The sequence below is a fragment of the Cicer arietinum genome, chromosome 1, assembly GCF_000331145.2.
Source record: "Cicer arietinum cultivar CDC Frontier isolate Library 1 chromosome 1, Cicar.CDCFrontier_v2.0, whole genome shotgun sequence".
NCBI classification, from domain to species: domain Eukaryota; kingdom Viridiplantae; phylum Streptophyta; class Magnoliopsida; order Fabales; family Fabaceae; genus Cicer; species Cicer arietinum.
In genome coordinates, this window is record NC_021160.2 from 45,920,759 (window position 1) to 45,940,410 (window position 19,652).

Here is a 19,652-nt window from a genome sequence, read left to right on the forward strand (position 1 = left end):
AAAAAGAGAAAATCTGCCTCTAAGGAGAATGGGAAGCCAAAGGAAAATGGGGATTCTCGGATGGTCAATAATAATGAGAATGGTTCTGTGACAGAAAATGGTGTACATAAGAAACATAAGAAAAAACGGGTTAAACAGATTAGGTCAGAGTCCAGCAGCTGAGGTATCTTGCTGACAAATGCTTGGGCATTGTTGATTAGTGGTTTTTAGAAGGCAAATTTGAGGCCAACATTTACATGACCCTAGGGGAGCTTTATTTATTCCCCTGTCCACAGAGGAGTGCCTTCACTGTGTAACATAATGGGGATTCAGAATCATATCCATAATTTATTAAAATTTCTTTATACGTTGTAGTGTCATAAGCCAATTTTGTTGAAGCTTCTCTGGAAACCAGAAACAAAATTTCCAAGTGTCAGTATACCATAAGGGAACTAAATGGGAATGCCTACAAATTGTGAGTCAAGTCAAAAGTTTGCAGATTTTGTATTATTTCATTTACTGCCGAACAATTTGTTAACGTTTGAACTTTTTTGTTCTTAACATGGTAATCATTTTTATAATATTTTATGAACCGTGTGCATTATTTTTAGTAGGGGATTTTTTTCTTCTAATTTGGAATTGATTTTTTAATTGAACTCAACGTATTTTTAGAGTATCAACTAACCTAACATAAGGTATGCCAAAAATAGATAAAGTTTGATACAAATATGAAATTCTCAACCATACTAAACCAAAAGTTTTGAAAAAGAACAAGATACAAACAAAAATACAATGAGCGAATCCACCCATTGGTTTTATTGAACATTGAATTCTTGGTCCTTCGATTTAAGCAACCACCAATATATTAGTTTGGAAGCAATTGAGTAACGATATCATCATGATGACTAAAAATCAACTCATTTCAAGCTTTATAAAATAGACCATGTACATGTCAAATAACAATGAGTCTATCAAGTAGCACTTTAACTCTAAAAAAGAATCCACCAAATAATTGAACATGGTCCAAAACATGATTTGACAAAGGTGTACTAAATACTAATGTCCAACCATCCACCGTTTCGAAAAATTAACGCCCAAACAATATCGGCGACGCAGACAAAATTGCTTTCAGAAGAACAAGATGACCCTAAATTGATAAGTGAAGATTCTTTCACTCTGATATCTATATATAATTTTGCCAATCACTGAAATACCAGGATCTAATACTATGTGAAACTGCCGAAATTGATACTGTATATTTAGAGTCGTTGGATCGTAAATTGACGACTAAGATTCATTATTGCGTCAAACTGTGTGAATTTACAACTGCATTCTAGAACTCCAATACTTTTTACATAGAAATTTAATTTGACTGATCTTTGACCTAATTGTGTGATATGATTGAATTAATCGAATATGTGAATTAAAAAATAAGCACTAATGTTGTTGTATGGAGCAAGTTACAAATTGCAATTCATTGATTCATCCCCGACCACATATTCTTGACGCAAATAATATTATCTTCCAAATTAAAACAACAATATTCTGAAAAACAAAAAACAAAAAACAAAAAACAAAATAATTTCCCCGATTGTCTCTCTCACTGACTAACTCTTTCTGGAGCTGCGATTCTCTGCATCCATGGCTACCGTGCAACTCCAATCCTTTTCCCTCATTCGCTCTCCCGAACCCCCCCCCCCCTCCCGCCGTACCACTGTCAGGTTACCTCACTACACCGGCCTCAAGCTCCGACCCTTCGCCGCCACTCGTTTACGGAGTCAATCCGCCTCTAGACTCGTTCGTCGCGGCGGTAGCGTCGTCTGTGAGGCTCGAGATACTGCCGTTGAAGGTTAGGTTTCAATTGTTAACCAAAAAATTGCTGTTGAGATTTTGTTTTAGATCTGGTAATAATTCGTCGAAAATAATTGGCTTGTTGCAACAATTTTGAACTTTTTTTGCTTGGTGTGTTTAGGTTAATCTTTAGGTGAATTTTCTAATACACTGTCTGAAAGGGTAGTTTGAAGTAGTTCATCGATACAGGTCGACCCGATCAACTCGATGATCCATCTCAATTCGACCCTAAAAGCTTTTGATTTTATATAGTACACCAGCATAGGCTTAGATTGGTTCCTAGCATTTGACTACATGTCTGCTTACCTTGGTTTATATGAATATTATTGTTATATAACCAACTTATATTTATATTTCTATTGCCAACAGGACTTACTTTACAGTGTTAGTGTATTATGCTAGCAGTCAATTTGTTAGCAAGCAAACATTCAAAATGAGACTTGAAATTTCATTAACTGATAGGGTGGATCCTATCAATTAATGGAGAAATTGTATTATCACTATATGGAAGTGAAAGAAAATACATGGAAAAGTAAGAGCAAATGCTCTCAGCCAAAGTGAAATGGCCCAAGCCAATAAGCGGAAACATATGTGCCCTAAAATATTGCTTTACTACCTATATATCAAATCCCAACACTTTCTTCCCCGTGTAAGTTGTAACTAACTCTTTTCCTGTCCCTTTCTATTTCGATCCTGTCATGAGACTAGAATAGGTTATCAAGTGTACAAATGGAAAGGCCTCTCAGTTATGGGTGCCCAGGAAACATAGAGATTGGGTTCTTATCATGGAGCCTCATGGGTTTTACAACTCTACGTTGCTCTAGCTCTATAATAACTGTAAATAGCCACGTCGACCAATGCCTTTCACGAGGTGTTGTCATGCAGCTTTGTGCCCACTTTTTACTGATCTGAAGTCACATGTACTAGTATCACTCCACACGGAGCTGCCACATGACGGACAATTTTTTCCTGGAAGAGCCATGCAAACTAGCGACTCAAGGGACATGGCAAACACCACCCGAAACCAGTTCATAGTTTCAAACATGCCCCACTTCAAAAATATTTTTTTAAATTAAACCAGTTTGGATAGAACTTCATCAAGACACATCTGGGTGGGTTCACAATATTTGGTCTGGTCAAAATGTTAGGTTGAATTCACAATATTTGGTTCGGGAATTTAGCTCATTGAACATCACGCATAAGGCGGTGTTGCTAACCATGGGAAAAATAGAAAAAATTGAATGCATATGATTTACAAAGATTAGATACCTAAGCATGTTTCTAACTCAATTCCCTGATGTGTTAATGTCAGTAGAAATATTAAGGTTACTTCGTGGAAATGGTTTCTGGCTAAGTCTAATGTTGGGTCATGTTTGTATTATGAATCTATGAATCTATGAATCGTATGTTGCTCCTTTAGAAGTATTTATCGGGAGTAATTTTGTTGGCCTTAGTGGAATTTTAGGCGTGTTATAGCATCAAATGGCTTGTTGTATTTGAGTTGGAGTACCCCATCCACTAGCTTCATAATGGTTGATGAATATAAATATTTTGCTAAAAAAAAGATACATAAGCATGTTATGCAGTTTTTGGGTTGACTAATGGGTTCGTTTTTTGGGAGCTGCATACTCTGAGTAAAGGCTTTGGTGGACCAAATTGCAGATCGTTTCTAATTTGGATGCTCTGGATGACTATTTGTCCTGTAATAACTGACATATACGGGATAGAAAAGAAGTTTGTGTTGAGTGTAGTTGCATGGTATGAAGTTTATTCCAAAATTGATGAAATGAATCTTCCTTTAGTAAAGATGATCCCACCTCCATTGAGAGAGAGATTCAAAGAAGATGTTTCAGAGTTCTAATAGTTGGAACTCTTGGAAGTAAAGGGGAAATTGAATGTTCATCAGTCTGATGCCAATCTTCAGAGGAGCTCCCTGTCTTCTCGGGGAGGGAGATTTTAGCTATTACCTTGTTAATTTTGACCTGGTTATAGAAGTAATTACAATGTTGGTTTTCACCATCATTGAGAGAATAGTAACGGCAAATTATGACAACTAATAACTTCTTGGAAACAACCTCTCGGCTTGTATGGTTAAGACTTTGTACATCTACCGACTGCAAGTGATGGGAGCCTGGCCGGGCTGCTATTTATATTTTTCAATTTTTTGCTTCATTTATCTGGTTTGCATGTTTTGCAGTTCAGGATTTTGTATTGCTGAAACCTTGGAATAAAAGTTCTAACTATCTTCTGCGTCGTGTTTTCAGAATATTGTTGCATATCATGGCGAAATACTTAGTAAACTTAAACTTTATGTTTTATTGGATATTGCAGTGGTTTCTATTATTGATGCAAATTGGCAATCCCTTGTCCTCGAATCTGATGTTCCTGTGTTGGTCGAATTCTGGGCTCCATGGTGTGGTCCTTGCCGTATGATTCATCCCATAATTGACGAGTTGGCAAAGGAATATGCGGGTAAGCTCAAGTGTTACAAAGTCAATACCGAGGAGAGTCCTACAACTGCTGCTCGGTATGGTATTCGAAGTATTCCAACTGTCGTTTTCTTCAAGAATGGTGAAAAGAAAGAAGCAATTATCGGTGCTGTGCCCAAGGCAACATTGACCTCAAGTATAGAAAAATTCCTGTGAGATGGCAAAAAAAGAAGGCTTCAGCTTGAAGTAAAGACATTTTTACCATTAGCTACCTCTCATCTAGCCAATTATCTCATGTTTGGATGATTTGCTTTCTTAAATAATCATTTGTGATCCTGTATAGTTATGGGATGCTTCCATATTGTGTTTTATAGATAATTATAGTCTCCAATATGATGCATAAGTTTGCCATTATATTTTTAGCAAGTTGAAGTCAATTTTATATCTTTGGCATCTTTTTTTATTTCCACCTTTTTTGATATGTAGGGAGCCTTTGGTATAAAACAGTACCAATTGATTGGGTGTTATTGTCCTCCCCTTGAAATGAAACACATTCATTACTTTTTCGACTTCAACGAGAGAACCTAACATGTCAATGTTACTGTAAGCCAAAAAAAGCTTGAGAAGGCATCCAAATTCTCCGTGGTAAAGACAGAGATTGAAGAGGTGTACACCTATAGTTTTCATTCAAATTAACTCTCCTGCAGCACCTGTTCACAGTTTCCCCCATCATGAACCCAGAATCCCAGTAAAAACGGCATTGGGACGTGAGAATTTCAAACAAGCTAGTAACTTTGTAATATATGATTTCATGTCATTCCATATTATATCACCAAACCAAACAATCCTTTAAGTGAATTTGAAATATTTGGTCTATCATTGTATATTTTGGTAAGATTACAGTGAAAATAGGACCTATCATACAACGCCCATGTTTTTCCCTTTCTTATGAACAACAACAAAGTGAGAAGCTCATATTAAGGTGCACATGGAATACTTCAACAGTTCAACTTGATAACAGATCACAAAACACTAGCTTGATCTAACACCAACTGACCTACTTTTTAAGAATACATTGAATAGAGATCATAAAATCATTGATAAAATAAACATTGGTGCAAATCTCACCTCTGTTTTTTTTTAATTACACTCAAATAGGCTACATTAACTAAACTCATATAACCTATGTTCAATGCAAGATTGTATTAAAACTATTTATTCATAATCAAGTTTAAGTTTTGTACCTTTTTTAAATTTGAGAAATAGTATAATTTAAATATAACTTAGAGTTACGTGGGGTGGACAAAATTTAGTTCTGAACTAGAACGTTTGAAAATTGAACTGAACAGGTTTTCAGTTTGCAAAGACTGAACCAAATCGGTTTTTAGTTTAAAAAACCGAATCGAACTGTTTTATAAATTGGTGAATCGGTTTATTAATTTGAACTAAACCGAACCAGTTTAACTTAGTTTTTTTGTTCGTATATGCAAATTTGACATAATTACCTCTAATTATTTCTAAAAAAACAAATTCGGTTTAAGTTTTTTGAAATAAAAACCAATTCAGTTCATTTTTTTTGAACTAAAAACTGATTCGGTTCAATTCTAGTTTTAAAAAATCAATTAGAAAACAGTTAGATTTTCAATTTTTTATAAATCAGTCATTCAAAACCAGTTCAATTCAGTTCAGTTCGACAGCTTGATTCAATTTTTGATTTTTTTAATACCTCTAACTAATATAGTGCAGTTCGGTCAAATTAAACGTAATCTGACTGGTAATAAAATTCTTGTGCTAGTCTCTACTGATCCTTGACCTTGACTCCTTTATTATCCGCAGATATATTTGAATTGAATTTTTGAAGGGTATACGGCACCTCAAAACGCCAAAAAAATTATCATATTATTATCCCCTTTGGTATGATGCCAAACTCGGAATGAGTGAAGACAAATTATAAGCGGTGTTATGATTTTGACAATTGTTGTATGCGAGGCTTAATTTTATTACACGTTTTTCTTTGGAGCTTACTAGTGTACTAGTAGCTATTACATGTGTTCACTATACTTTTAGAAAATAATATACTATCTTTAAAATAGTCAATTGATACATGTTGATATTTTTAGATTCAATATTTTATTCTAAATTTAAAATCTTATTAATTATAATAATACTTACTATAAATAAATAAATAATCTATGATAGAACCAAAAGAAAAAAAAAGCCTACTGTAAATTTACATATAGATTTTGTAAAACAAAAAAAAGTTCACATATAGACTTTTATGCTAAAATTTAGTTATACTTCTTATGTTTATAAAGAAATATTTTTTTTATTAACGCTGTCATTTTAAATTTTAAATTTTATATTAAATTATATATTTATTAATATTTTTTTAATTTTAAAATATTGGTATATGTCAATTTTAAATATATTTAAATATAAAGTTATAAAATAAATTTTAAATATAATATTATGTAATTAAAATTAAATTCTTTAAAAGGACATTAATCAGATCTCAAATTAAAATTAATTTTATTGATTTATTAATTTGTTAAATTATTTATAAAAAAATTAAATTAGTGTTGATGAGATAAGATTTTAAACAGATATTTTAATCATGCCCGTCTTAAGAAAAGATTATATCAAACCTTAAAAATGAAACTATAACATGCATGTAACTAGATCAAGTCTTAAAAATAAACTATGACATGCATAATGCATGTGACATGTCCCATTCAAGTGTAAGTTTTCAAAGTTGTCTTGACCTTTCAAAACTAGTCTAGGCTAACCATTTCCAGCTTTACAACTCTTCATAAAATTTTCAACATCCGCATCCATTTATATAAGAATTTTTTTTTTCTTATCTTTAAAATATTGTGGATAATTTACTCAATATATATCTAATGAAAATATGACACAAAAATAAATTTATAAATGATGTATATATAAATTTCTAGAATGATGTATATATAAATTTCTAGATATCATTTAAACATTTATTTATATGGTAAATTTTTATTAAATGATAAAGAAATTATCCATAATTCACTTATATGACAATAAATAAATTTGTAAGTGGTAGTCAATTAATTGCAAAATTTGTATCACTCTTTCAACGATCCTCATATCTATCTTCTTCTTTTTATTGAAAAAGTATATCTTTTTTTTTTTCTCTATAGATTATATATCTATCTTTTTTTTTCAAGTGAATATATATCTATTATTTTGTTAATTATATATGATTCAAAATCATTTGTAAAAAACAAATGTCTCAGTCATACATCTTCAAATTTAATTATGTTGTTCTAGCACTACAAAATAATATAGTTCTTCATTAGTTAATCTTATTCTTCATTAATTTGCTTTGATAATTTGGATGGTAATAGCTATCGAAGAATTCAATTATCACATACAATATGTATATAAAACAAATTTATACATTCATTCAATCATACGTATCTTATTTTTATAAAAAAAAAAAATCATACATATTTCTTATTATATATGCAATATTTTAGAAAATATAATTAATGATACATAATTAACTATAACATGACACACCATGTAAAATATTATAATTTATTTCTTTAATAGGGAAATATATTAAGAATTCAAACTAGGTGAATTTGACTCATACATACAGATAATATTAGACAAATTTAATGTAACAATATCAAAATCAGCCTAATAAACTCTATGTGTAAGGAATTCTACATATTTATTAACTTCAGTAGAACACTACTTCAACTTGTCAATGATAGATGCATGAATAATAGTAGTAATTTATGCAAGAGGCTATAGATGATGAATAGAGATATAGTCACAATGAATTATGTTAATAGTCACTTTAGAGTCAAATTCGATAAAAACTTAGTGGTAGTTTAGTTGAATATATCAACTTTAAGGTTATAGATAATTGCCTAAACTTCCCTCATAGAAGTGAGCTTTTTTTAAAACGTCTGAAAAAATCTTCATGTATAGTCTAAATTTGATGTCGTCTTGAGTTGTTTATTCCTCTAGAAACCAATCTGAAACTATATTATGAACCTGATGGTTAATTGAATTCTAAATTTTATCCCCCATCTTAGAAGTTTGAACTAATAAAAATTTGTTACGCTCTTTCCATGAGGCAGCCACAACAACACCTCAAGGCCCACATCATTATTAGATAGGTTCCAATCCAACTTTGCAAATAGACCAAAACTAAAGAATCTACTCCAATATTCTTTTTTATAACTACATGTATATGTAAATTGTTTTTGCATTAACGTATAGTTTTTACACAAAAAAAAAAATATATATTCATTCATTCAAGTTGGTAGAGGACATCTAATACAAAAACATATTCAACATTGCTAAAAAATTGAATGTGCAAGCATACTCTCAACATCCAAGTTAATAACATAAAACGACTTATGTCTACAAATAATAATGTGACAAAATCAAAGTGACCGAAATGTTCATGTCTTCAGATCTACAATGTTGACAACCTAGTAATTGATTGAATCAATAACTGATCGAAGTTGATATATCAATCTGAATGAAAAGAACACTAGAACAAGACGAGAAATCAAAGGAACAATGCATCAAGACGAAAAAACAAATAACGCTGATTTGAGATGACGAAATCACAAAGAAAAAAAAAACACAAAGAAAAATATGGTATGTATGGAATCACTTATTTAGATTGTAACAGAGAAAAAAGAAGCATATGAATAATTTCAGATCTAAAAATACTTACAACCACCATTATCTAAGTGACTGAAGAAGAAGAAAAAACTTAAAGACATAGTAAAATTTATCTCTCTAGAAAAATTAGAGCCGTTTGTTAACTTTTAGTTATTAACCTCTTGATAGATGTATAGTTAATAAACCCATTAACAAAATTAGTAATATTAATTATCCGAAACCAAATCACCAATACATAGAGAGGATAATTAGGAGTAGCTATGAGCTATCAAGATGTGTTTGAGAGCTTAAAAGGCAATGAAAAGACTTTTAAAATTTAAAAAAAGGAAGAGTGAAGTGAAATGAATAAAGAGTTTTGAAAGGAGAATACTTTGAAGTTTATTTTTTTTTATAATACAAAATCTCTTTATTTTGAGGAATTCCAAAATTACTTTAGAATAAATAAAAATTTCAAATCCAAATATCTGTTTTATTATACTCTAAATACTAAAAAATATATGTTAATTATAAACATTTATTTATTATTTTCTACAAAAAAGACTCTTTAAAAAAGATTAAAAAAATTCCTCTATTTTTTCATGTGCTCCCCTCCTCCAAACCTCTCCCCTATCCCTTCCCTACTTTTGTTTAATTACTCTTTTATATATGAGATGCATATTATTGAATTTATTTTATTGATTACTTTTGGGAAAATTACATGATTAATTATCACAAACAAATCGAATGGAGAATTCAAATTGAATTGTTGCATACTATATTTGTCTGTCTCCATATATAGCATTAATTATATGTTGATAAGCTCCACTCTAGCTTCCACGCCCCACACTATTGACTTTTCATCATGAAAATACAAACTTGGGTAATAAAATATGCTGCCACATCAATCCGTTTCTTGTGGTTTCTTCTAGCTTCTCAAACTTCATTTTCAGATTAATAATAATATTTGTTCATTTCTCTTACTAGTCAAGCCCCTTGGGGCTATATATATGTGTGTTACGATCAACAAATATATCAACCACACCAAACACACACATAACACATAAGTGAAAAGTTACATTATTCAATATCACTAAGCCATGGACAAGAAATCACTAGCTGGCTTGTGCTTCCTCTTCCTCGTTCTCTTTGTTGCACGTAAGATTAATTAACTACATATATACTGCATTTGTATATATTATGAAATATATATTTAAATAATATTATATATATGCAGAAGAAATAGCGGTGAGTGAAGCAGCGAGGTGTGAGAATTTGGCTGATACATACAGGGGACCATGTTTCACAACTGGTAGCTGTGATGATCACTGTAAGAACAAAGAGCATTTAGTTAGCGGCAGATGCAGGGATGACTTTCGTTGTTGGTGCACTCGTAACTGCTAATTTCAGATATATATTATATGAATAAATAAATAAATAAACATGCACTATAGCTGCATCTATCTATGTATTCCCTCGTCTTTTAATGTGTGTACTCCATCGTGCATAATGTATTAGTTATGCACTTTATCATATATACAACAACAATAAATATTCATTATTACTAATTTCGTTTCTTTCTTATCTTTCTCTGCAAACCTTAAGAGAGATATTCATTTTATTTTATTTATTTATTTTCTCAACAACAAAAACTACTGCTATTAAGGTAAGGATATATAATGGAAACCATTTTATGCTTTTTTATTAATAAAATGAGATAAAAGTATTCCTTGGTATTATATATACTTAACTTTGAGTTAATAAAAATTGATCTATTTAGAACAAATTTTAAATTAAATACCTTATTTTTTATTGTATGATATTATATTTTTAAATTAAATGATATGGAGAAAATACTATTTAAAATATTTTCTCTTCGATTTTTTATTTTAAAAATACATTCATTCATTTAAATTGGTAGATATTATATTGATGGATAATAATACAATTCAAAGTCACTAAAATAAAAAAAGAGGAACATGTGAGCAAACTCACAACTCTCAGTTTAATAGTATAAAACGATAAAATATCAACAAATATGACCAAATTGAACTATTCAAAATGCTCATGAATCACTAGTGCAATTAAACCTTGTTAGATCGGTCCTTATGTACTTGTTAGATCGGTTCCTATATACTTGTTAGATCGGTTTCATGTCCAATATAACATCAAGTGTTGTAATAAATAGTTAATTATAAAATCGGCTAAAATAACAAATGTAACAATTCAAAATTGATTTATTACATCGGTTAAATTTGAACTAATATAACAAGTCAAACTCAAAAATTATTTACTACATCGATTAAATTTGAACCAATATAACAACTCAAATTCAAAATTGATTTATTAAATCGGTTAAATTTGAAAAATATATTGATTTATTACAACAACATCATCATCATCATCATCAACAAGAACAACAACAACAACAACAAAGGCATAAAACCTCCATTCAAAGAATACTACAAAGAGGCTGCAACACTAGAATTTTATATTTTGACATAAAACCTCATAATATATTACTAGATGAGAATTTCATTCCTAAAATTTCAGATTTTGGACTTTCTAAAATATGTCCAAGAAAAGAAAGCATTGTTTCCCTATTTGGTCTTGATCTAACAAGAAGAAGGTGAAGTGCTTCAACTCCGATAGTTATGGTCACTTTGTAATGAATGCTACAACTACAAAGGCCGGTGATGATACCTATTTACTCACCAGAAAAGGAAATGTACATGAGATCAATAAACTCAAAGACAAATGTAGGGATGTTATGCATCAGAAGCAGTACATTGAGAAAATCTTAAAGAGATTTAAAATGTTGTTGTTAGCTAGGTAAGCATGTTTGTTGAAAAACCAAGACAATCAGAGGATAAACAACAACACAACATAGTTCCAATAAATGCATTCACAGTAGAAATAGAATAATCGAATAATATTTCAAAATGTTGCACCTGCATGAACAAATAAAGCAACCAGAAATACAATGCATAAGATTCAAAATCAAACTAGCTACTACTTCTCAAATTTCTCCATCACTTTCGTCGTTTTTTACGCAACACCACTTCTCAAATTTCTCCATCACTTCTGTAATTAATAAGAGTTTAATTAACTTTTACTTCATAAAACAATTTAATATTCCCCTTTAATCACATCTGACAACACAATCTAATCTTGTTAAATGTTACATTGAAATTATTTTAAATATTACTAAAATAAAATTCAATGAAAGATTAATAATAAGAACAATTAACAATGAAACAATTTTAGATTGCTAAGTAAGAAACAAGAATTATTAGAAAATTACCCAAAAAAGCAACAAACACTTGCTCACAGAGGGAAATACTTCTCGATGGTGAAAGAAATTGACACTTCTTGACGGAAACACTCCTTGATAGATGGAAGAGGAAGACAAAGACAAAGAAAACTCGTCGTCGGTGCGAAAGGAGATAAATATTGCGCCAGACCAACTCGTCGCCGATGATGAAGGCTGAAAGCTGAAGTTCGTTTGATTCCCGCTGAAAGCTGAAGTTTGTTCGATTCGCGTTTTTACTAAAGAATGAAGGTTAAAGGATGAAAACGTTGAAGGGTGAAGACTGGGTTCGTGACTGTTTTTTATTTTACATCAATATGTGCAAACCCATTGTGAAGGATGAATATTTGGTTCGTGATCGGATGTAGGATGGAGGATAAAGAATGAGTTCGCGCTAAAGGATACGATTGTAGTAAACTAATTAACTATGAAGCTCATACGATTCACGCTGAAGGATGCAGAATGGGTTTAGGTTCACAGGTGTTTTCTAGTTTTTTGGTTAATTTAAGGAATTTTTTTAAATGCTTGTTAGAACAATATAATATAATATATCTAATAAAATTTGTGATAATAACAAATTTGCCACCGTCTTTTTTTGTGTGCAGCCTTTTATATTTAATGTGTATGTTAGAACAGTTCAATTAGAATAGATTAAACAAAGTTTTGTTTTTTTTAATGTGCATGTTAGAACAGTTCAATTAGACCATATTTAACAAAGTTTATCATAATAATAAATTTATCACCGTTTTTTTTTGTATGTAACAAGATTAAAATACACTAGTGTGTATTTGCACTTGTAACATTGACAACATCAAAGTCAATTATTGAATCTGCATTGAATCAAAGTTGATATGGCAATCTAAACCAAATAAATACCGCAACAAAAAGAGAAATATCAATGTACTAGAACGACATAAAACAATATTACATTAAGACACCAAAATAAGAAAAACTAAATATATTTTAAATTAAAGAGAAAAGTAAGATTTATAAGTGATTCTTTTCAATCAAAAATTGATCATATAGATAATATTTATAAATTGATTTATTATTTTTTTAAGTCACATGGAAGAAAAATAACGTTAACATTAAATCAACGACACAATTATGGATCCGTGCAAACACATATGTATTTTGCTGGTACTTTAATGAAAAAAAAAAAGTTTTGTCTAATTCGAAATTTCTATTAAATAAATTTTGTCAAATTCAAAATGGGTTTTCTACCTTCTACTCCCACCTATACTTGACATCCAAGCCACATAAAAAGACAATTTTACCATATATAAAAACTTCAAATTTGTTTACCTCTTACTTTTTCACTCACTATTTCAAAAGTTTGGACAAACCACAACAATTTCGAATATTCCCAAACCTTTGAAACAAAAAAGTAAGTTATATTTAAATCTTTCAAACTTCTGAAACACAATTTTTAAATTTTTTAAACATTTTCGAAAGTTTTGAAGAACTTGAAACTTTTGAAATACAAAATTTCAATCATTTTCGAAACCTTCGAACAATCTAAAACTTTCGAAATAGAAAATCTCCAGAAATCCATATTGTCAGCCTCCTGAACATCCTCGCCAAGGTCATGAGACCTAAAACCACGTCTACGATGCTAACGAGGTGGACTTTTGCTTCATTCATTTGTCAATATGATGATGTGGGCGAAACTCTATCGACTCTATCGCCCCTACCACCTCTATCACCCCAAAGCCTCTGGCGATAGTACGAATAATTTCTCAGTTCAAACATCTGGTTCTAGACAATACAAAATTAAGATAACATAATTATTATATCAATAATTTAATTTTTTTTTTGGAAAATTACAAAAATTTCAAAATCATTGAAAGTTTTGAAATTTTACTCTTTGAAAATTTCCGTTTTTCAAACTCTCGAATTGAAAAAAAAAAAAAAAAAGATTTTCAAAAGTTTAGAATAATTGAAATGTTCAAAACCTATTTCAAAGGTTTCACATTGTTCGAAAATCTAAAATTTTTTCGTTTTTGTTCAAAAGTTTTAAAAAATTTAGAAATTTTTCATTCCGAAATTTTAAGTTCATCGAAAGTTTTGAAAAGTTTTACAATTTGTATTTCAGAAGTTTGATATATTCAAATGTAACTGATGTTTTGGTTTTGAAGAATTGAAAATATTCAAAATTGTTGCAATTTGTCTAAATTTTCTAAAGAGTAAATGAAAAAGTAAGATATAAAAAAACTTGAGATTTTATTTATAGGCTAAATTACATCTGTGGTCATTTAACTTAATTTCAGGTAACGTTTTAGTCCTTTATCTTTTTTTTTCTTCCCGATTTAGTCCTTTATTACTAACAATGTCAAATAAAGTATGAAAATATGAGTTTATTTGAAGATTTGGGACCCAGTGGATCCACTATTTTTGCTATTCCAAGATGATCCCTCTGTCTCTGTGTTTTCACATCGAGAATTCTTTGCAGATGAAGAGATATCAAGGATACTTTTGACTTCACAAACCAAAAAAATTTATTGGAAATATCTAAATAAACGCTGGTTTAGGAAAAATACGCCAGAAAAGTATTTCGAATTGTTGATTGATCGCCAGAGATGGCTTAGAACCAATAATTCATTATCAAATCGATTTTTACGTTCTAATATTCTATCCGAGAGTTATCAATATTTATCAAATCTATTCCTATCTAACAGAACCCTATTGGATCAAATCACAAAGACATTGTTGAAAAATATAATTTTATGAGTTTTGATTGAATTTTTTTTTGAATTTTTGTATAAAAAAGGACAACATTGTTGAAATTTTAAAACATAAAATATTAAATTGTCACTTAAATTTAAAATAAAGGACCAAGTTGGAAAAAAAAAAAAAGATAAAGGACTAAAACGTTACCTGTAATTAAGTTAAAGGACCACATATGTAATTTAACCTTATTTATAATTAAAAAGATAAAATTGTTTTTTCACGTGATTTGAGACGGTAAATATAGGTGAGAGATAGAAAATTAATTCAAAATTCCTATTAAATCTTAGGGCCGATAAAGTATTGGGCTTCAGCCCAAGCCCTTCTAATAAGAAGTACCCAGTAAATATGTTCCGAGTTAACTCTGAGACTCGACTCACTGTTACTGCGAAGCCAAACGAAAATGTCGAGAGATGTTAATGGAAATGGCGTTCCGCCGAAAAACGCCACGAGCTCGGAGAAAGACGACGACGAAGCTCCTTCAAAAAGACACTCAAGGAAAACGCGAGAAGATTCCGACGTAGATTCAGAAACCGATAGAAAGCATAGCAGTTCGAGGAGGAAATCTCGAGATAGCTCAGATTCCGACGGTGATAAACGACGCAGGAGAAAAAGGAAGTCGCGTAGGAGATATAGCAGCGATTCTGATTCGGAATCGGATTCTGGTTCAGGTTCGGATTCAGAGGACAACGAGTCTGAACGGTCTGGTTCGGATTCAAAGTATTCGGACTCGGAATCGGGGACGGAGAGCGAGGAGGAGAGGAAGGAAAGGAAGAGGAAGGAGAAGAAAAGGAGAAGAGAGAGGGAGGAAGAGAAGAAGAGGAGGAGAGAGAAAGAGAAGAAGAGGAGGAAGAAGGAGAAAGAAGAAGAGAGAAGGAAGAAAGAAAAACGAAAAATGAAGAAAAAGGAGAAGAAGGAGAGAGGGAAGAAAGGAGCCGTGACTAATTTATGGGGAAAATATGGTATTATAAGAGAAACTGATATGTGGTAAGAGATTTATGTTTTTTTGCTTTTTGAAATTTGATGAATTTATATTTACGTGTTGGTTAAATTATGTGAAATGAATGTGTTTTGTGGTTAATGATTGAATTATGTGGTAGAATATATTATAGATTTTGAAATTATTGGACAATGTTTTGTTGCTTGGGTTTTGCATGTGAGTTATATGTAGTGAAATAGCATGGGATTGAACTTTGTGTGTGGTTACTGGAATTGTTATAGTATTAGGTTGTAGAATTTGATTGAATGATGTTAAATTAGAACATTAACAGCATTCAGATCGACTATTGTTGTGCTTTTAACTGTGAACCATGTGAGATTGTAGAAGTATAATAAGTAATAAGAGGATTCAAAGTTGTTCTCTTGACACCAAAACAAGACAAGGAGTGAAATGAATGACAACAATAGTTCAACTAATTAATTACAGTTAAAGCATGCTATAAAAGATGTCTCTTTTAGAAAAACTATACCATTTTAGTGATACTTTGTAGTTTAACTCTCCAGAATATAGTTTCTAGTGTAATCTCTTTTAAAACTTTGGAATTGGAATTGGTTGGCTGATGCCATCATGCCTCAATTTTTGGAATCTTGCAAGATGAAGGTAGTTGTTTGCAGAAGCATGGTAATTTATTTAATGCCGAGAGATAGCAGCCAAAATTCATATCTGGATTGTAGTTGAAACAGGTAAGACATAGGAATATGCGTTGGCTGTTGATGGTTTATTGCTGCCGGACACTTAGCAAGATTTTACATCTAGGTCTGTACTTTTCTGTTTAGAAGCTAAAGACCTAAAGTAATTGAAAATACTCTTCAAATTGTTTGTATGTGATTGGATATTAAATGGGCAACCTAAAGCTATAGTGGGGTCTAGGGAAGGGTTGGATCCACTGCAGATCTATTGTAGGTAACCTTAATTTTCATTTTTAAGATGATGATTCCTCGACTTTGATAGGCTACCTGCATTCACATGGCAGCAACTCCAAGTCTCCAACTGTTGTGTCAAGACTTTCATTTAACATGTTGACTTGATTTTATGGTCATATATTTACTTGGCTTATGGAAGCATCAATTTATTTTATCAAGATTTCAACTCTCAAACTGTGGTATCAAAAAGTCTTATCTTTTGTAATAGGAAGATCTTTAAGTACCTATATTCAAAGGGTTGTGCTGAAGTGATCAATGGCCAGTATTTCCTGCTGAGTTTGAATTTATAAACTAGCTAATTTAAATTTAGCTTTGATATGTTTGTGAACTATGTGCCTCCTCCTTATACCCTATGTGAGTCATGTTATGAATTTTACAGGACCAAACGGCCAGAGTTCACTGCTTGGTTGGCAGAAGTGAAGCAGGTAATTTATTTGGTTTACTTTCTATGTTAAAATCTAGCCAATATATATGCAATTTCTTCTTCCATTTTTTTTAGTCCTCGGTTTGTTTTTGCAAAAAATTAACTATGGGATTCGTTACATGACGCAGGGAATTTTTTTCCTTGTTCTCTTCACACATTATTAATCTTCTTTCCAGTATATATCGTTGGGTTTGAGAAATCAAAGTTTTATAACTGATTAGATTACTGTGTTGCTTGCCTATTGGCGTTCTAGTTTCCATGCATGTCATGTTTACATGGACCACACCCAACTGTAATTTTGCTGTATTTTTACAGGTGAATATGGAGCATCTGTCGAATTGGGAAGAAAAACAAATGTTCAAAGAGTAAGCTCCTAAACTTGCTATTCATAGAAAAAAAGAGAGAAGGATGGGAGGGAAAAGAGAAAAGGATGCTCATTTTAGTTATTTCATTATCACCTTAGTTGACCTACAAACTCATGGATTATTTACATATTAATCACTACATTACATTTATTATCATGTTGTTTATTCTAAGTTTGTCTGTCTTTAATTTCTGGTATGCAGATTTATGGAGGATCACAACACAGCTACATTCCCTTCCAAAAAGTAAGCTCCTGCAGAAGTTTGGTTTGGCTTATTCCTTGTCTTCATTTTTTGTGAATAGGAATATGGTCACATGCGTCCTTGTTGTGCAATGATGAAATGAATTGAAGATCTTGAATGAATCATATTTGGATTGACCAATGTTTTAATGTTAATGTGGCAGGTATTACAGTCTTGATGCTTACTACAGGCGTCAAATGGAAAAAGAGATGAAAAAGGGTATTAAGAAGGTTCAAGCAAAAGAACGAACTGTTTTCAATGATGAAGAACAGCGCAGGTACGATTTTGAACACACTGCTTCACTGACGTAATCTTAAATTGGTTTCCTTTAGGCAATCATTTTTTCCCAAACCTACTCTACACCGGCTGTTGGCTGCCTATATGCTTATGGAGCAACCTTGACTTTCTTATTGTTTCTATTTTATATATGCTAGTTTTTTTAATGACTTGTTTCTTTTCACACTCTGTCAACTGTTTTTCATTGCAAAAGTCTACCCATATTAATTCTTGAAGCTTTCATTACCGTTGTGTCGGAATATGAAATCTAAAACCTTTATATTTCTCTTACTGCTCTTCAAATGGAACATTGATACACATAACAAGTATTGTTTCCATTGACACATGTTTCACCCTTTCATAATCATTTTACAATGAACCTGCAGACAAGAATTGCTGCAAGCACGTGAAAAACATAAGGAAGAGCAAGTGATAGCTTTGAAGCGCTCAATGGAAAGTGGAATGGTTAGTTTTTACTGAATTGCTTTTATGCATTTTGAATACCAATCATCATTTTGTTAATGACAAGGTTCTGTTCTGATATTTTTGTGCAATAATTTTGCAGGCACAAGCAATGAAAGAGCAAGCTCAACTCAGGGAGGAGATGGCTTACCAGTACAAGCTTGGAAACTTTGAGGTGAGAATTACACATTCAACTCTATTTGGATCTAGAGTTTTAGCTTGAGCCTCAACTCAATTTGCTGCAATTTTATTGCTATAGGCTGCTGCTGCAATCCAGAGAAGGTTGGACCCTGATGCTGCAGTGTAGTCGGTGTAGGACATAATTTATTGTGAATATAAATTAGATGATGGTGTCTCATGATCATGTCATGAAGACAATCTCATTTCATGCATGGATATTATGGTGTCGAGGATGGATTTTATCTGTTCCAATGGAGGAGTGAAGCATTCGCAAATTCCGACTCTTTTACTACATTACTATATCGTTGCTAATATAGAGGTGTTGCTTTGTGGTGGAAGTTTTGGTTTTGTATCTGACCAAGTTAGCAAGCATCTCCAAACTGTCCAAGCTATCAATGTTATGAAAAGGTGGTCGTTACCCACCCATCTTACTCGAACAGATTCAAATTGGCTATGGCATGTAAAACAATTTATTTATTTTTTAACGAAAGCTTGTAAAACAATCTTAATAGTAAATTTTGGTTGCTTTTTTTTTTTTTTTTACTGATCCTTTTCGCGAAATTTTCATTTTTAATGATGCTTTTGCATGTCCTATTGCTTTTAAATAAAGTGAGGGCTCGAAACATAGTGCAAATTGCATTTGATCGCATGCCAACATAAAATGAGTCTTATGTTCAAAGAAATACATTAAATATAAGTCAATTTAGTCTTTTTTATTTAGTACTGATACTTTAAAGGCTCTATAGTTGTCCTGATGGATGCTAACCTTTTTTATGGATGTTTCCTAAAGATAAATTTTGGTAGAGGAACTTAATTGATTGACT

At 31.4% G+C, this 19,652-nt stretch overlaps 4 protein-coding genes across 4 annotated transcripts in view; all 4 read left to right on the forward strand.

The window, feature by feature from the left end:
- Positions 1-589, forward strand: part of LOC101507447 (uncharacterized) — a 6,357-nt gene extending 5,768 nt beyond the window's left edge. Inside the window, exon 14 of the mRNA XM_073365341.1 lies at positions 1-589. This exon is cut by the window's left edge and continues 39 nt beyond it. Coding sequence (XP_073221442.1) covers positions 1-162 — 162 coding nt within the window. The 3' untranslated portion in view covers positions 163-589.
- Positions 590-1,464: 875 nt separating this feature from the next.
- Positions 1,465-4,703, forward strand: LOC101512346 (uncharacterized). Its single transcript, XM_004487639.4, has 2 exons — positions 1,465-1,828; positions 4,162-4,703. The coding sequence occupies exons 1-2, from the start codon at positions 1,621-1,623 to the stop codon at positions 4,473-4,475; spliced, it is 522 nt and encodes a 173-aa protein (XP_004487696.1). The 5' UTR covers positions 1,465-1,620; the 3' UTR covers positions 4,476-4,703.
- A 5,255-nt stretch (positions 4,704-9,958) lies between these two features.
- On the forward strand, positions 9,959-10,486 carry AFP-CA (defensin AFP). The gene is made up of 2 exons (NM_001365279.1): positions 9,959-10,079; positions 10,159-10,486. The coding sequence occupies exons 1-2, from the start codon at positions 10,022-10,024 to the stop codon at positions 10,323-10,325; spliced, it is 225 nt and encodes a 74-aa protein (NP_001352208.1). The 5' UTR covers positions 9,959-10,021; the 3' UTR covers positions 10,326-10,486.
- Positions 10,487-15,302: 4,816 nt separating this feature from the next.
- Positions 15,303-19,371, forward strand: LOC101511704 (uncharacterized). Its single transcript, XM_004487637.4, has 8 exons — positions 15,303-15,945; positions 17,261-17,306; positions 17,621-17,670; positions 17,872-17,913; positions 18,074-18,187; positions 18,573-18,651; positions 18,752-18,823; positions 18,908-19,371. The coding sequence occupies exons 1-8, from the start codon at positions 15,362-15,364 to the stop codon at positions 18,953-18,955; spliced, it is 1,035 nt and encodes a 344-aa protein (XP_004487694.1). The 5' UTR covers positions 15,303-15,361; the 3' UTR covers positions 18,956-19,371.
- Positions 19,372-19,652: the final 281 nt, after the last annotated feature.

What these genes read in the sequence shown, in the direction of transcription:
- LOC101512346 (XM_004487639.4), top strand. Translation starts at nt 1,621, where the DNA reads ATGGCTACCGTGCAACTCCAATCCTTTTCCCTCATTCGCTCTCCCGAA. An exon ending in TCGAGATACTGCCGTTGAAG is followed by an intron (nt 1,829 to 4,161) that starts GTTAGGTTTCAA and finishes TGGATATTGCAG; the next exon opens with TGGTTTCTATTATTGATGCA.
- AFP-CA (NM_001365279.1), top strand. Translation starts at nt 10,022, where the DNA reads ATGGACAAGAAATCACTAGCTGGCTTGTGCTTCCTCTTCCTCGTTCTC. An exon ending in CCTCGTTCTCTTTGTTGCAC is followed by an intron (nt 10,080 to 10,158) that starts GTAAGATTAATT and finishes ATATATATGCAG; the next exon opens with AAGAAATAGCGGTGAGTGAA.
- LOC101511704 (XM_004487637.4), top strand. Translation starts at nt 15,362, where the DNA reads ATGTCGAGAGATGTTAATGGAAATGGCGTTCCGCCGAAAAACGCCACG. An exon ending in GAAAAACAAATGTTCAAAGA is followed by an intron (nt 17,671 to 17,871) that starts GTAAGCTCCTAA and finishes TCTGGTATGCAG; the next exon opens with ATTTATGGAGGATCACAACA. An exon ending in GCTACATTCCCTTCCAAAAA is followed by an intron (nt 17,914 to 18,073) that starts GTAAGCTCCTGC and finishes TTAATGTGGCAG; the next exon opens with GTATTACAGTCTTGATGCTT.